Raw genomic sequence first — 12594 nt, forward strand, 5'->3', positions numbered from 1 at the left:
ATTGGGCACATGATTAAAAATAAAATAATGTAAAAATTACGCTAAAATATGAGTAGAACAGGATGGTTTTTGTGCCAATACACTACCGCTATAAGATATAGCTAGATGATTTGGATTGAATTAGAAAGATGGTATTGTTAAAAATATAGGATACAAGCTTTAACTAATCGCCCATAAGTTAAATGTTGATATAAAAATTCCTTACATGAAAAATTTCTTCAAAAGGCCGTCTTTTTTCCGAAACAAGCCTACCTCCACCTAAAATAAGTTTTAAACCAAGTTATTATTTTTGTTGTGCATGTCTTTTATAATTTTATTGAGTACAATATGTATATGGAACATTCCGCTTGCGAGCACGACGCACTCGGCAATGCTTTTATCAAATTACATCGAGTAGTTAGTAAAATCATATAAGTTAAATCTCGTCAACTCGGTTTCTGCATTTAGCTAGCGCTCTGTTTATGCTCTCAGCAACATCAATCCGCCTACCGACATGGGGATTAGACTAAGTTTAGTAAACATTTAGTAAGCGTCATTATATTAATGTGAATACGATTCTGGCAGCAATCCTTGGCTGCTACTTTCACCAGTTCGGGACGGTTGTCTATCCTGGCATGGGTGTTTTTTTGTTTTTTGTGTATTGTTCAGGCGGCTTATGTGTCTTTTGTAAAATTGACGTATGTATTTGTTTCGTGGTTCACAGAACATTCATGGACTAATAGTTAGTATATAAATATGTTTAGGTTAAATAATTCTCGGAGCTAGCTGTCCCTGCTAAAGACACATTGTATACATCCGTGTGATTCAGTTTATAAATACATAAAAATACATAGAGAACAGGGATTGTGGTTGGTAACGTAAAATATAAAATATCGGTAGCCTGAGCAGCACAAAAATAGGTTCGGTGTCCGGGGCGGGATCCTCTTGTTCGTTCAGCTCGTTGGTGGTCGTCGGTCAGTTTTTCTGAGACTGCCGCAGTTCCTACTGCTCACGCTTGGCGTGGCAAGCTCTCACCGTGGCAGACGTGAATGTTGGATGTTGGAAATGGTGCATACTTGCGCTGGCAACTAATCTTCTATATGGCGCGCATATAAAATTGTCCAGTACGTATTACGGGAGCTTGCCAATCCGCCAACCAGTTCAGCATGTTTGTACCCCAGCTTTATGGCACCGAACTGCGATTCTTCCATATTTTGTACACTTAAAATTCTAAAACTACAAAATGTTACATGGAAACACTAAACTAAAATACAATTTGACCATGGCAGAGGCTCAAAACACTTAAAACTTATAAAACAAATTCACGTTCGATTTAGAGTTGTTCTCTGGCTGCTGCTGATTCTCGTTTAGCTGCTTGGCGTTGTAGGCCTGGCAGAGCTGATCAATGTCCTCCTTGCTCAACTCAATTGAATCGATCATGGCTACCTTCTTGTACCTGTTATATAAGTTAGAAAATGCAATAGTTAGGAACTGTATTATTATAATGCACCAATTTATCCGACTTACGTGTCTCTATTGTACTTTTCCCGCATGGCCTGCGTGTTGAGCTCCTTTGCCGTCTTGTGGGTGTGGCTCAGCTGCAGGACCACGGTTTTCAGGTCCTCCAGCTTGTAGGTGGTGATCTCCTCCAGCTGCGGCGTCCACATCTCCATGCCCAGAATATGACGGGCTAAGGCGAGCGAAGCGGACGACATCACTGAGGGCAAATATTGCAAGTACGTTTCTCCCTCCATCAGCGACAGCTCAGATATGTACTATTACATCAGGAATGGGAATATAGTAAGGGAGCTTTTGATTTTTACCAAGGACATGACATGACATACCAGGGTCAGAAACTTTAGCCTCTCTGGCATGTCGCACAGCACCGCATACGTGTTGATAAAGACATAAGCTGTCGGGGTGCACAAATCGAAGGAGAGAATCTTCAGGATGACCTGCTCCATGCGCAGCACCTGGGTCTTGGTGTAGCTGTCGTCGGTGAGGAAGACGAACTCACCCACCTCTGGGGGATAGATCTCCTCGTATTTACTGAAAATAAAATAATAAATTAGTATAATATTCATTATTTAACTAGGTTTCGTGGTTTATAGTTTAGTAATTAAAATAACATATAAACTTTAGAGCCTTAGGACTACTTACGCGGCAATGTACATGGCTGCTGTGCCCACCAGCTGCAACTTGGAGCGCACCACCGCCATCAAGCTCAAGAAGCGATCCAGATAGAAGACGGAGAGGTAGAGGGTCTCCGTGTCCAGCTTGTACTCCTCAGAAACCTCCACCAGCCAGTCAATCAGGATGGAACGCATATTGTGACTGATGTCCTTCTGCCTGCGCATATACATTGGCTTCGGGCGATGTTTTTTCTGAAAGATTCAAGTAAAAGAAGACGGTACCGATTAGTAGGGGCAACAAATTAGCAACAAACTCATAATTTTTGATTACTTTGCCAAACTTAGTTAGGATATGGATACTGAAATGTTCGGAAAGCGTAACACGATTCTAATCAACAATATAATTCCCACAAATTTAAGTAATGCTCGATGATTCTCGCAAACAGCGTGTTTGCTTTCATAAATTTGTTTAGTTTACGGTAAAAAAAAAACCTGTGTTCTAAGATTTTTCGGAAGTGAAAGAACTAGTTAGTACCTCTTTAATTAAAGTTAATAATAATAAATTCAGTTTTAGGAATACATAATATATACACTTTATAGCTTTTGAGATCTTGAGACCAAAAGAAATTTTGCTTTAAACTTTAAAGGGTATTATAGAAGTCCAAACATAAACTCAAGTGAGTTTCATGGGAGAAGTGACCAGCGTAAAAGCGAGGGAATCGAGTTTACCAATTTTTATTTGTTTATTGGTTATTTCGTGGTACGTGAGTCGCATTCAAATTCCCAGTTCAAACGTGAAAATCTTTGCCAAAACGCCTATGTGGGATATGTACATATATTAGGTGTTTATTTAATGGTGGCTTTAACGATTATTGGACACGTCAAGCGCCACGGCATGGATGATTGGGGAAAAGGTTAATACCATCATTTTGCTCTAAATTGGCATGGGAATTCGTTATTTTTTAAGGTAACATGTTTTTCTTTTAAAAATAACATTTAAAAGATAATAACCATATCAAAAAACCATCCCAATTAATACATATTTCATTTAAAAAACCTATATTCAGTTCAGAAAATCAGACTGTACAAGAGTATTTAGTAGAGACAAACAACAAACAAAGCACCCGGCAACCGGGCAAACAAACTCAACCGAAACTCACATAAAATATTCATTTTTTCTTCCAGGAAGAGCCAGAAATTGTTTAGATCCCACAAATCACACACGTCTATAGGCATTAGCATAACATAGCTGTGTACTTCATATAATACTGACCAAGATGACGCTCAAAATCGGAATATGCACGAAGCAGGATCTCGACGAGGCGATGAAGCTGCAGAAGCGGGAGCAGTACGAAGATGAGCGCAAGCGGCGCATCTTCAATGCCAAGCAGCGTCTCTACGGGGTGAGTAATCTTCACCAGACGCGATGAACCAAATCTTTCACAGAGATATTCCAGCTCGACCTCGAAATGCTGGATCGCCAGATCCTCGAGAAAAAGAAGCAACGAACGGCTCAGATGGAGTGCGACAAGAAGTTCGAGGAGCAAGAGCAGCTGCAGAAGCGCCTGATCTCCGCCCAGGAGAAGGAGCTGGAGAAGAAGCAGCGCGTGGTGGACTCGGATCTCAACTACTATCGCTGCCGCTATCAGCGCAAGGAGCAGCGTCGCGAATTCGACCTGAATGACCCGAATTTCCTGAAAAAGGCACGTCCCACCAGAGTCGCCGACGATGACATCACGCTGGGCGTGTCCAGTGCCCAGATCTTCCACGGCGAGGATCTCTACAACTCTGACCGGAAGTTGCGGCAGCGGGAGCAGCAACGCGCCTGGCTGGATCAGCAGGTGCAGGAACGAAAGAAGGCAGAGGATGCGCGCAAACAGGCCGATAATCTGCTGATGGACAATGTCGGCTGTCGGGACAAGCATCTCCAGGAGATGGCCAAGTCGGATCACCAGATGCGCAACCAGGTGATCCAGCGAGTGCGTCAGTTCAACATGAACATGGCCAAGCAAAAGCAACTGGAACGCGAGCGGGAGAAGCGTGAAAAATACGAGGATGACATGGCCGAGATCTACAACATGCTCTCCAGCGACATGCTCACTGAGAATCCGGATGTGGCCCAATCGCGCACCGATCCGAACAAGAAGATTGCCTTCATGTACCGCGGCATGACGCCGGAGGAGCTGCGCGTGTTCCGCCTGGGACAGGAGCAACAGCTCCGCTTGGCCACGCAGCGCAAAACGGAGGCCCAGATGATGGACAAACAGTGGGAGCAGTATGCCATCAATATGGACCGCACCCTGGTGCTCCATCAGATCGAGGATGATCGCCGGCGCAAGGCGGAATTCGATGAGCTTATGCGAGCCAACTCCAAGTTGGCCGTGGAGCAGGATCAGCAGCGCAAGGAAGCCCTTGTGGCCCTGAGCAATGCCGTGTCCGATGATTTCTACGATCAGTTCAACAAGAACTCACGTTAGTTGGTTCAAGAAGAAGTTCCCAACGAAAATCTTTAAAGTATGATGAACTGGACGCGATTGGGAAGTTGCCTCACCATCTTGCCGGTGGAGCAGTTTCGCACACGTGTCCAGGACACATACAATTTCAGTACTTTGCTGGGAGTTTTAATTACAGAGAAATTATAATGTTCAAGTTCAATGCAATAAAAATTAAGAAAACGTAAGTTTAATAAGTCACTTCATTCGAATAAATAGAGATCTTGTGGCTAACAAAAATATCATTAGGGAATGCAATTTTTTTTTAATTTTCTTATGATTTTATAAATTATATCTTTGATGTTTTTAAACATATAACCTTCTACTCTTGGAAATAACATTTTTTAATTAGTTCTGAATTTCGAATTTAATTTTATTAAAATCGGACGACTATATCATATAGCTGCCATAGGAACGATCGGAAAATTGGTGGGAAAATAATATGAAACAAATTATAGCTTCAGAGTTTTTTGACATATTATCTTTAATTATTGGGAATATCATTTTTTGTATTTTTAAGAATTTCGAATTCAATTTAATAATTATAACTGCAAGGGTATACAAACTTGGGTAACTTCCTTTCTTGTTTTTATTTAATATGTAATTGATTTTTATTATTTAGTTTGTAGTTTAATTTAGTTTAGTTTTAATTTACAAAAGTATAATTTAATTTAAAAAAAAACTGATTTGAAAACAAGGGACTTGCTCAAGAAAAATAAATACTGCTTTAACTAATCGTCCTAGAACCGAGCTGTTTTCAACAATTATTATTACTAAAGTGTTATCACGGCAGCATAGTTACAAAAAGCAATATGATCTGTTAAAAAAAAATATAATGAAACAAATATTCCCAACTTTAGCGGAAAAGAATTCGAGCAAAACGTGTCAACATCAATTATGAGTATTTTCGCCTTTCGGTGGCAGGAAAAACAAAGCACAAGAAAACGTCAGCAATTAGCTGCAAGTCGAATTCCATTAGTTCCGAATGTTCAACGTCTTTCGGAGTAATAATGCGGAATGCAAAGAGTCGCGGAGAAAAGGTAGAAGGATGGGACGCATGCTAGCGTTTCCCGCCCGATAAACATGTGCCGAGGAGCGGGGAAAAAAGAGGGAACCCAGGGACCCAGAAACAGGCAGCGTTGCGTGAAGGGAATGCCACTTTAGGGTGCGGCAGGGTCCGTCTTCCTGTTCCCCTACCCACTCTCCCGAGGAATAGAGAAACTACGTCTGCCTGCATCTGCACACAAACAACAAATATGAAATGCACATGGCCAACGCATAGACAGGGGGTAAGAAAAAAACAAACGAAAAAACCAAGGTACTCGAGGGGAGAATCCCTACCAGGCGACATTTTCGTCTTATCTTGAGTTTTCCTATCATGACAATACATGTTTGAAATATGCTTAAAAATAATTACATAAGAACCGAGTGTATACCAGCTAAGTACAATTTTTAGTGTTAAATGATTACTAAATAAATTGATTTTAAAACAATATTTTATATGGCCTGCAAAATATTACAACAATAACATTTTATATTCTACCAAACAATATTTGTTTAAAATACTACAATTTCATTGCTATGACAACATCAGTAGTTTTAAAATGGCCGCTCTCAATTCAATGTATGCAAATGTATGTTCTTATGACCACATGGCACTTGCTCAAAAATGTATAAAATGTTGAACTAGGCGGCCCTTTTCCTCGACTTTTAAATAACATTTTAAAAAATCCTTGGACGACAATTCAGCCCGCAAATTTGTCAGATATGTTAGTGTCAAAGTAATTATAAAGGTTATAATTCTAACAATACTGTTAATAGGACGGATCTTCCAGAAAGTAAAGGCATAAATCGCGACAATATATGTCATAATAACATTTTGTTAAGAAAGGCAATGTAAAAAGGAATAGTACGTAACACAATGTGCTGCTCAAGACAATATCCATATTTTTAAAGTCTTTTTTTCAAATTAGAAGTTTGTTCGGACTCACCTCGCTTTCCCGGAAGTTTTCGAGTATGTCCATCTGGTACTGGACCACTTCGAAGAACCTCTGGCGATCGTTACGCGGCGGCAGCTCCTTGAGTTGTCCACCTGGCGTGGCACCCGATCCAATGACACCGTCATCATTTGTCTGGATGACACCGAGAATGGAGCGGTCCACGGACATGGGCGAAAGGACGTCGGTCACGGACATAGGCGTGGTGGTCAGATCGTACTCCACACACTCCTTTTGCCCCGCATCGCTGGCGAAAGTTGAAAAACATAAGACTTCTGTGAAATACCAATAGCGAGCACCGATGGAAACTTACAACTTGACAGCATATTGATTTTCTTTATCGGCTAGAGATGCCAGGGATTTGCCGGGTGGCGCCACCTGGGTGTCGCAGTTATCCTCGTATACGGAGAAGGTCTTGAACTGCTCCACCACCGGCACCACATTCGACTTCTTGGTGGCAAACTCAACCTTTTCAACATCGATATTATGGTTCCTTACGTCACGGAAGACTTGCTAAAAAGGTAACATAATTATGATTTTGGTACCATTGTTAAATAACTACTATATTATAATTAAATTATCCATTTGAAGGTGATGATACTTTTTTTTTTTAATATTTAAAATTATATTAAATTATACGTTTTAATATATTAGTATATTTTAGTATATTATCTTAAAAAGGTTAAAAATTAATGATATTTTATAAATTAAAGCCAAATTTGCTTAAAAAGCTGCAGTTCATAAGGCTGCGGTTGTATCTGAAACCGGATTTTTGGTGATCTCATATCATATACCAAAGATGTTAAATATATTCCTTGTTTTTTTTTCTGTGCATGCATGGAGTAAGTTTTTTGCCCCCATTCCACTTCCAATGGAAAGATCCTGCTATTTGGTTGCGCGCCTTTCCCTGGCTTCCCACAGTGCGCCTGTGTGCGTGGGTAATTGCATTTGCTATTGCTCTCCTCTTTGCCTTGCTGATTTGTTGTTGTAGTTGTTTGAAAAAGGCGCGCAATTGCAAGGCTTTGCGCTATTTATAGGTTAGTTAAGGTTCTAGGTTAGGTGCGAATAATTAGCACAAGTAATCTAAAAAGAATTTAAAAAAAAAAGGATGGGAAGGAGAGAAAACCACCACCACAAGCGCACGCACACAGGCGCAGTTATGTGAAGATCCCACCACCAAAAAAACAAAAAACGAGCAGCTGCATTGGAATTAGACTGGAGTTACGGGAAAATAGGCAACGGTACTTACCACTTTCCCGGACGGACGCGGCACATTGTTGTTGCCATTGAGCACGGCGAAATTCGCTCGCGGCGCAAGCGCATTTTTCTCCGACTTCCCAATTACGGCCAGCGGCTGCTTGGCGTTCTTCACTCCGGCCGGAATCTTGATGCCCGGATTCTCCTTGTTGCTCATGACTTGGTGGATCTGGAAACTGGCCATCGCGTGCTCCTTTTTATCCCTTTCTTCGTCTTGTAAAATGGAGGCTTGTTCTGCTCTTCTCTTTGTTCCTCTCTTTCGCTAAGCGTCGCTGTTGTTGTTGTTGTTTTGCGCTGCTTTCTTATGCTCGATGCTCACACCGACACGAACACACGCACACAGTCACAGGCTCATATGCTCAACACATATGTATGTATATAAGCGCAGGCAAATTTTATCATCACCGAATTGACGCTTAAATTACAAGCACACACACGGATTTCATTTGACTTTAAATTTCTACAGCATTTTGCGTCACGAGAGCGTTGGAATGTGCTTCCTTGTTTGGATACGCTCGCAATTGCAAATTATTTAACAAAACGCTGTAGTTCGTACTGGTTCGATCGCGGTTTGAAAAGCAATTGCAGGCTTCGTTTGATTTTTTCCCGGTCAACACGTCGTAATTTTTGGAGATGCAGTGTAACCGGCTCTGCAAAATATACCAACTTTTGAAATATACTAAATATTAAGAATGCCAAAACTATCGCTTATGGTCTTACTGAAAAATGGAAAATACTATCGATTATTGGAGTACCCTGCCGATCGAGCCAGTGTTGGTAACTTTAGCAGGGCGGGCAATTTCAAATTTGATATCAGAATTTTTGTAAGTTGCAGTTAGGATCGTCACAATATTTTATTTATATATATATTTGGAATATTTCAGTATTTTGTACTTCTCAGTTTTTATTTTTTTTTTTGGCATATTAGTACCTTATTAAATAAAAAAAAAAATTAAATAAAAAAGACAGTGATTTTTTTTTTGAACATATCTGCTTAATGAGAATATAAAGTGTTTTAAGGGCGGTAGCTGTTACCAATGTGGAGACATCTTGGGCTTGTCTTTTGTTTTAATGGCCGGGTTTTTCAAAGGTTACGCTATTTAGGCGCCTTTGTGGACTGAAAGGCCTCGGAAGGACACCGTGCTGCAGATGCTTATAGTCTGCACACAGGACAAAGCGCCGCAGGACTCCTGGTTTTGGCATTGTCCTGGTAATACGGCAGTAGAGGAGACTGGCGGGCGGCTGATGGACATCTTCGTTCGTTGACCCAGCTGCAATCAGCGATGGGAAAGGCACAACTGGTTTAGGTACTTTGATACTTTCAAAATGATTTTATAAGTCAATATATAGTCAATATACCAATAGTAATTTTAAGAATAAACAGCAATTTTTATTTATTTCAATATCTTAATCTTAAATAAAATTTACGGAAATTAACCAGTGAACATTAAGTTGATCCTGATCCTTTTTATTAGTGCAGGCCGATGGGATTTAGTTTCCAGTGTAGTTGTATACAAAAAAATTAATATTTTAACTTATAAATCTTAATTAAAATGAAGCGATGTGTTAGTATAGAAATTCTTGGTACCAATATATCTATCTTATAGTAGGTACCCGATATTTCCACCACTAGTTGCAGTTGCCGGCTCGCGCTTAAATTGCAATTTGGATCTATGACTGCGAGTCCTTTGTCCTGCTACCTGGACTTCAGGACTCCAGAAACCCAAAGGTTGGTTTGCATTTTTGTTGACTCTTCTTGCGAGAAGCGGTTGTGCAAAACGCGGCCGAGACTCCGGATACATGTACTGTTTTCTATTATTTTTCCGAATTTTTTCCCCTTACTCACATTGTTTTCGCATTTTTGTAATTTTCTTGAGGTTCCGGGCGGCTGTTGCAAGATACCTCGTGCAAGACAATGCGAAATCTTATATACCCTTGCACTTACTGTCTTAAGGCGATTCAGCTGCTCCAGAAAATTCCTCTCTACAAAGAATTTCTGTACATAAATAGTCGAATTAATGATGCACATGGACAACTTTTAAGACCACAGTTCATAAACATAAAGGCTTATTTAGTATGATTGTGAGTATTAAAAAATGAACTCTTTATACACAAGACACACATTTAATAGCATTTAATAAAAACGGTAAGAGTAAGTTCTCATATAAAAACTAAATAAATTTTATAACAGAAAAAAAAAGGTTGGGGAAATTAAAGGAATCAAAAAACAATCCAATTTATTATAAAAATCAATTGCAATGAATATTTAGTACTTTAAAAGAAACAATAAAAAATTAAATGAATATGCAAGATTTGCTCAACATAAAAAAGGTTTGAAAATAATATGTTAATTTAAAACGATGAAAAATAAAGTAATGAGGTTGTAAAATGTAAAAACTTATAAAGGATATATTGCAAAATGCTTTAATAACTGATTTAAACTGGCAGACTGGCCAGTAAAAACTACAGAATTTAAGTTCTTTGACTGCTTTTTGCACATACGGGTAGGTGGAAAAGCAGACACATAAATATGGCTTTATATTTTTTTGGGGGAGACACATTTGCTCTGGCGGGAAAAAGTTCGCACATCCATTTTTTGCAGAACTATTGATTGACATCGCACTTGTTGTAACCAAGATGGGAAAGTGGACAGACTGGCGCCAGTTGGTTTTGGGGCTGTCGGTTAAACAATCGCACAACCCAATGAAAATAAAAATGAATTAACCGCAGAGCAGAAACTTTCGACTTGGCCAACTGTTTGAGGCCGGGCGAAGTCAGGGCCAGAAGCTGAAAATGAAACTGAAACAAGGACAGCCGCAGAAAGTTTTAATCGCCGGGCAGAACAGGACCTCCTGGGGATCCAATCCAGACTCCAGACTGCCAACCATCTAATGGCGATTAAAGTGTTTCTGTTTACCAAGCCAAATGTTTGGGCTCTACGCATTGCAGGGTTTACCAACCAAATAAACTTCCATTGTAGTTGGAGATTTTAAAATAGATGTTATCATTTTGATTTATGTAAATGTACTCAAATGGCAGAGAGACCAAATTAAACAAAACTGTTCAAGGATGGGCAATACAAATAAATTTATCATATTGGCAAAAATTTGTTTTAATATATATTTTTTAAGGAAATATTTAAAATATCATGAACACATTATTACTGTAAATTCAACCAATTGTTTAAGGAACAATGGTTTTAAAATTATCAAGCTTAAAAAAGATTAGTTATAAGTTAAAGAACTGCAGTCTTTAAGTAAACAACGCCTTTTTAAGAGAATTTAAAACGGGTATAACATTGATAATTGCAAAACAGTAGTCCTTATTCGAAAATATATTTATTTAAAAAGGTTTAAAGGTTAATGATAGGCAAAATCATCTTATAGAGAATATTGCAGTAAATTCAGCCAACATTTTTGAGGAAAAGTAGTTTACAATTTTTATATTTCAAACTGATTAGTTATAGGTTTAAGAACTAAAATATTTAAAAGAATTCCTTTTATTTGAGGGTACATATAAAATTTATATTTGGCTAGTTACGTTTTATAAAATAGTGGTCATAAAATATATTTATTAAACCAGTATATAAATGCTTTCCTTTTTAGGAAATTGTTTAAAATCTTTAAAAAAAAATGTTCAAAAAACTTTCTTTTTTTTTAGAAAAGTGCCTGCAATAAAATATTAACACCAATTCAATATTCCACGCTCAGTGCGTGTCGAAGTGTGAAAATGTGGCCATCAAGCATCGCAAATCCCATCACAACGCGGCCCAAATTCAGCACACCTCACTTTTATTGGGGGACCATTCGAACCGATGAAAGTGTGCCAGGCAGGTTAAAATAATTACTTATTAATGTGAGTAATAGCGCCGAACCGTGGGGAGCATGGCGAACAGGCTGTGGGCCGTTTTCCGATTTCAGTTCAAAATAATCGTGATTAATGGTCTTGATTGCCGGCAGGTGACAGCAGTTGGGGAGTTGGGTCCCCCCTTATAGGGCCAACAAAGAATGACTTAAAAGTCTATTAAACATTTCTCAAGGACGCTCTGAGTTGCCATTTTCCCCCATCCTTTCTGTGTACATTTTTCACAATTCACGCAATTCCAACGAAGCGCAGTGAAAATTTATGCTCAATTAATCTCGGCGAGCAGAATTCTGGGAAAAAGGGGGGTACTAAATCGATAGTAAAGCCCGCCGGTCAATGATAATGATTGCCACGCTTCCCCTAACTGGCAATGGACCATATTTGACAAAAATCTCTGCAAAATTAGTGGCAATTGATGGATGATAATTACATTCAGTCCGGGAAAATCGGGAATCGCAATGGGGAATTTAAAAACCAAATTCAATAACAAAGCTCATAAGCAAACGTTAATTGTGTTTGGCAATAACATAATTTCTATCTCTGTCAATTTATAAATTCAAATCACAATTTAGGTTTGCGGCATTTGTGGATTTTTCAATTACCAAATCACTTTGATATGTATTTTCAAAGGGAGGGAAATCGAAAAAAGAAATGTAAATATATATTTTATGTTTTCCATTGGCGAAAGTGATACGTGAAAATTACGTGTGCATATCAAGTTCTCTGTGTGGTAGATTAATAATAACAAAAGACTTTTTTGTGCTCCACACAAAAAAAAATATGGGTAACGTAACTTAAAAAAACAACTATTTAAAATAATCTTTTGTATTTATTTGTTGCCTTGGTTACCATTAAAAAATAAACACAAAATAG

General features: G+C 38.9%; 2 protein-coding genes across 2 annotated transcripts; one reads left to right on the top strand and one right to left on the bottom strand.

The window, feature by feature from the left end:
• Positions 1-658: 658 nt before the first annotated feature.
• Positions 659-8452, bottom strand: LOC119554092 (G2/mitotic-specific cyclin-A). The gene is made up of 7 exons (XM_037864840.1): positions 7850-8452; positions 6914-7113; positions 6595-6847; positions 2140-2363; positions 1824-2028; positions 1507-1754; positions 659-1435 (listed from the first exon to the last, which is right to left on the bottom strand). Exons 1-7 carry the CDS (start codon positions 8039-8041, stop codon positions 1282-1284), a joined length of 1476 nt encoding a protein of 491 aa, XP_037720768.1. The 5' UTR covers positions 8042-8452; the 3' UTR covers positions 659-1281.
• LOC119554093 (RIB43A-like with coiled-coils protein 2) lies at positions 3270-4765 on the top strand. Its single transcript, XM_037864842.1, has 2 exons — positions 3270-3514; positions 3569-4765. The coding sequence occupies exons 1-2, from the start codon at positions 3389-3391 to the stop codon at positions 4586-4588; spliced, it is 1146 nt and encodes a 381-aa protein (XP_037720770.1). The 5' UTR covers positions 3270-3388; the 3' UTR covers positions 4589-4765.
• Positions 8453-12594: the final 4142 nt, after the last annotated feature.

The sequence above is a fragment of the Drosophila subpulchrella genome, chromosome 3L, assembly GCF_014743375.2.
Source record: "Drosophila subpulchrella strain 33 F10 #4 breed RU33 chromosome 3L, RU_Dsub_v1.1 Primary Assembly, whole genome shotgun sequence".
Classification (NCBI taxonomy): Eukaryota; Metazoa; Arthropoda; class Insecta; order Diptera; family Drosophilidae; genus Drosophila; species Drosophila subpulchrella.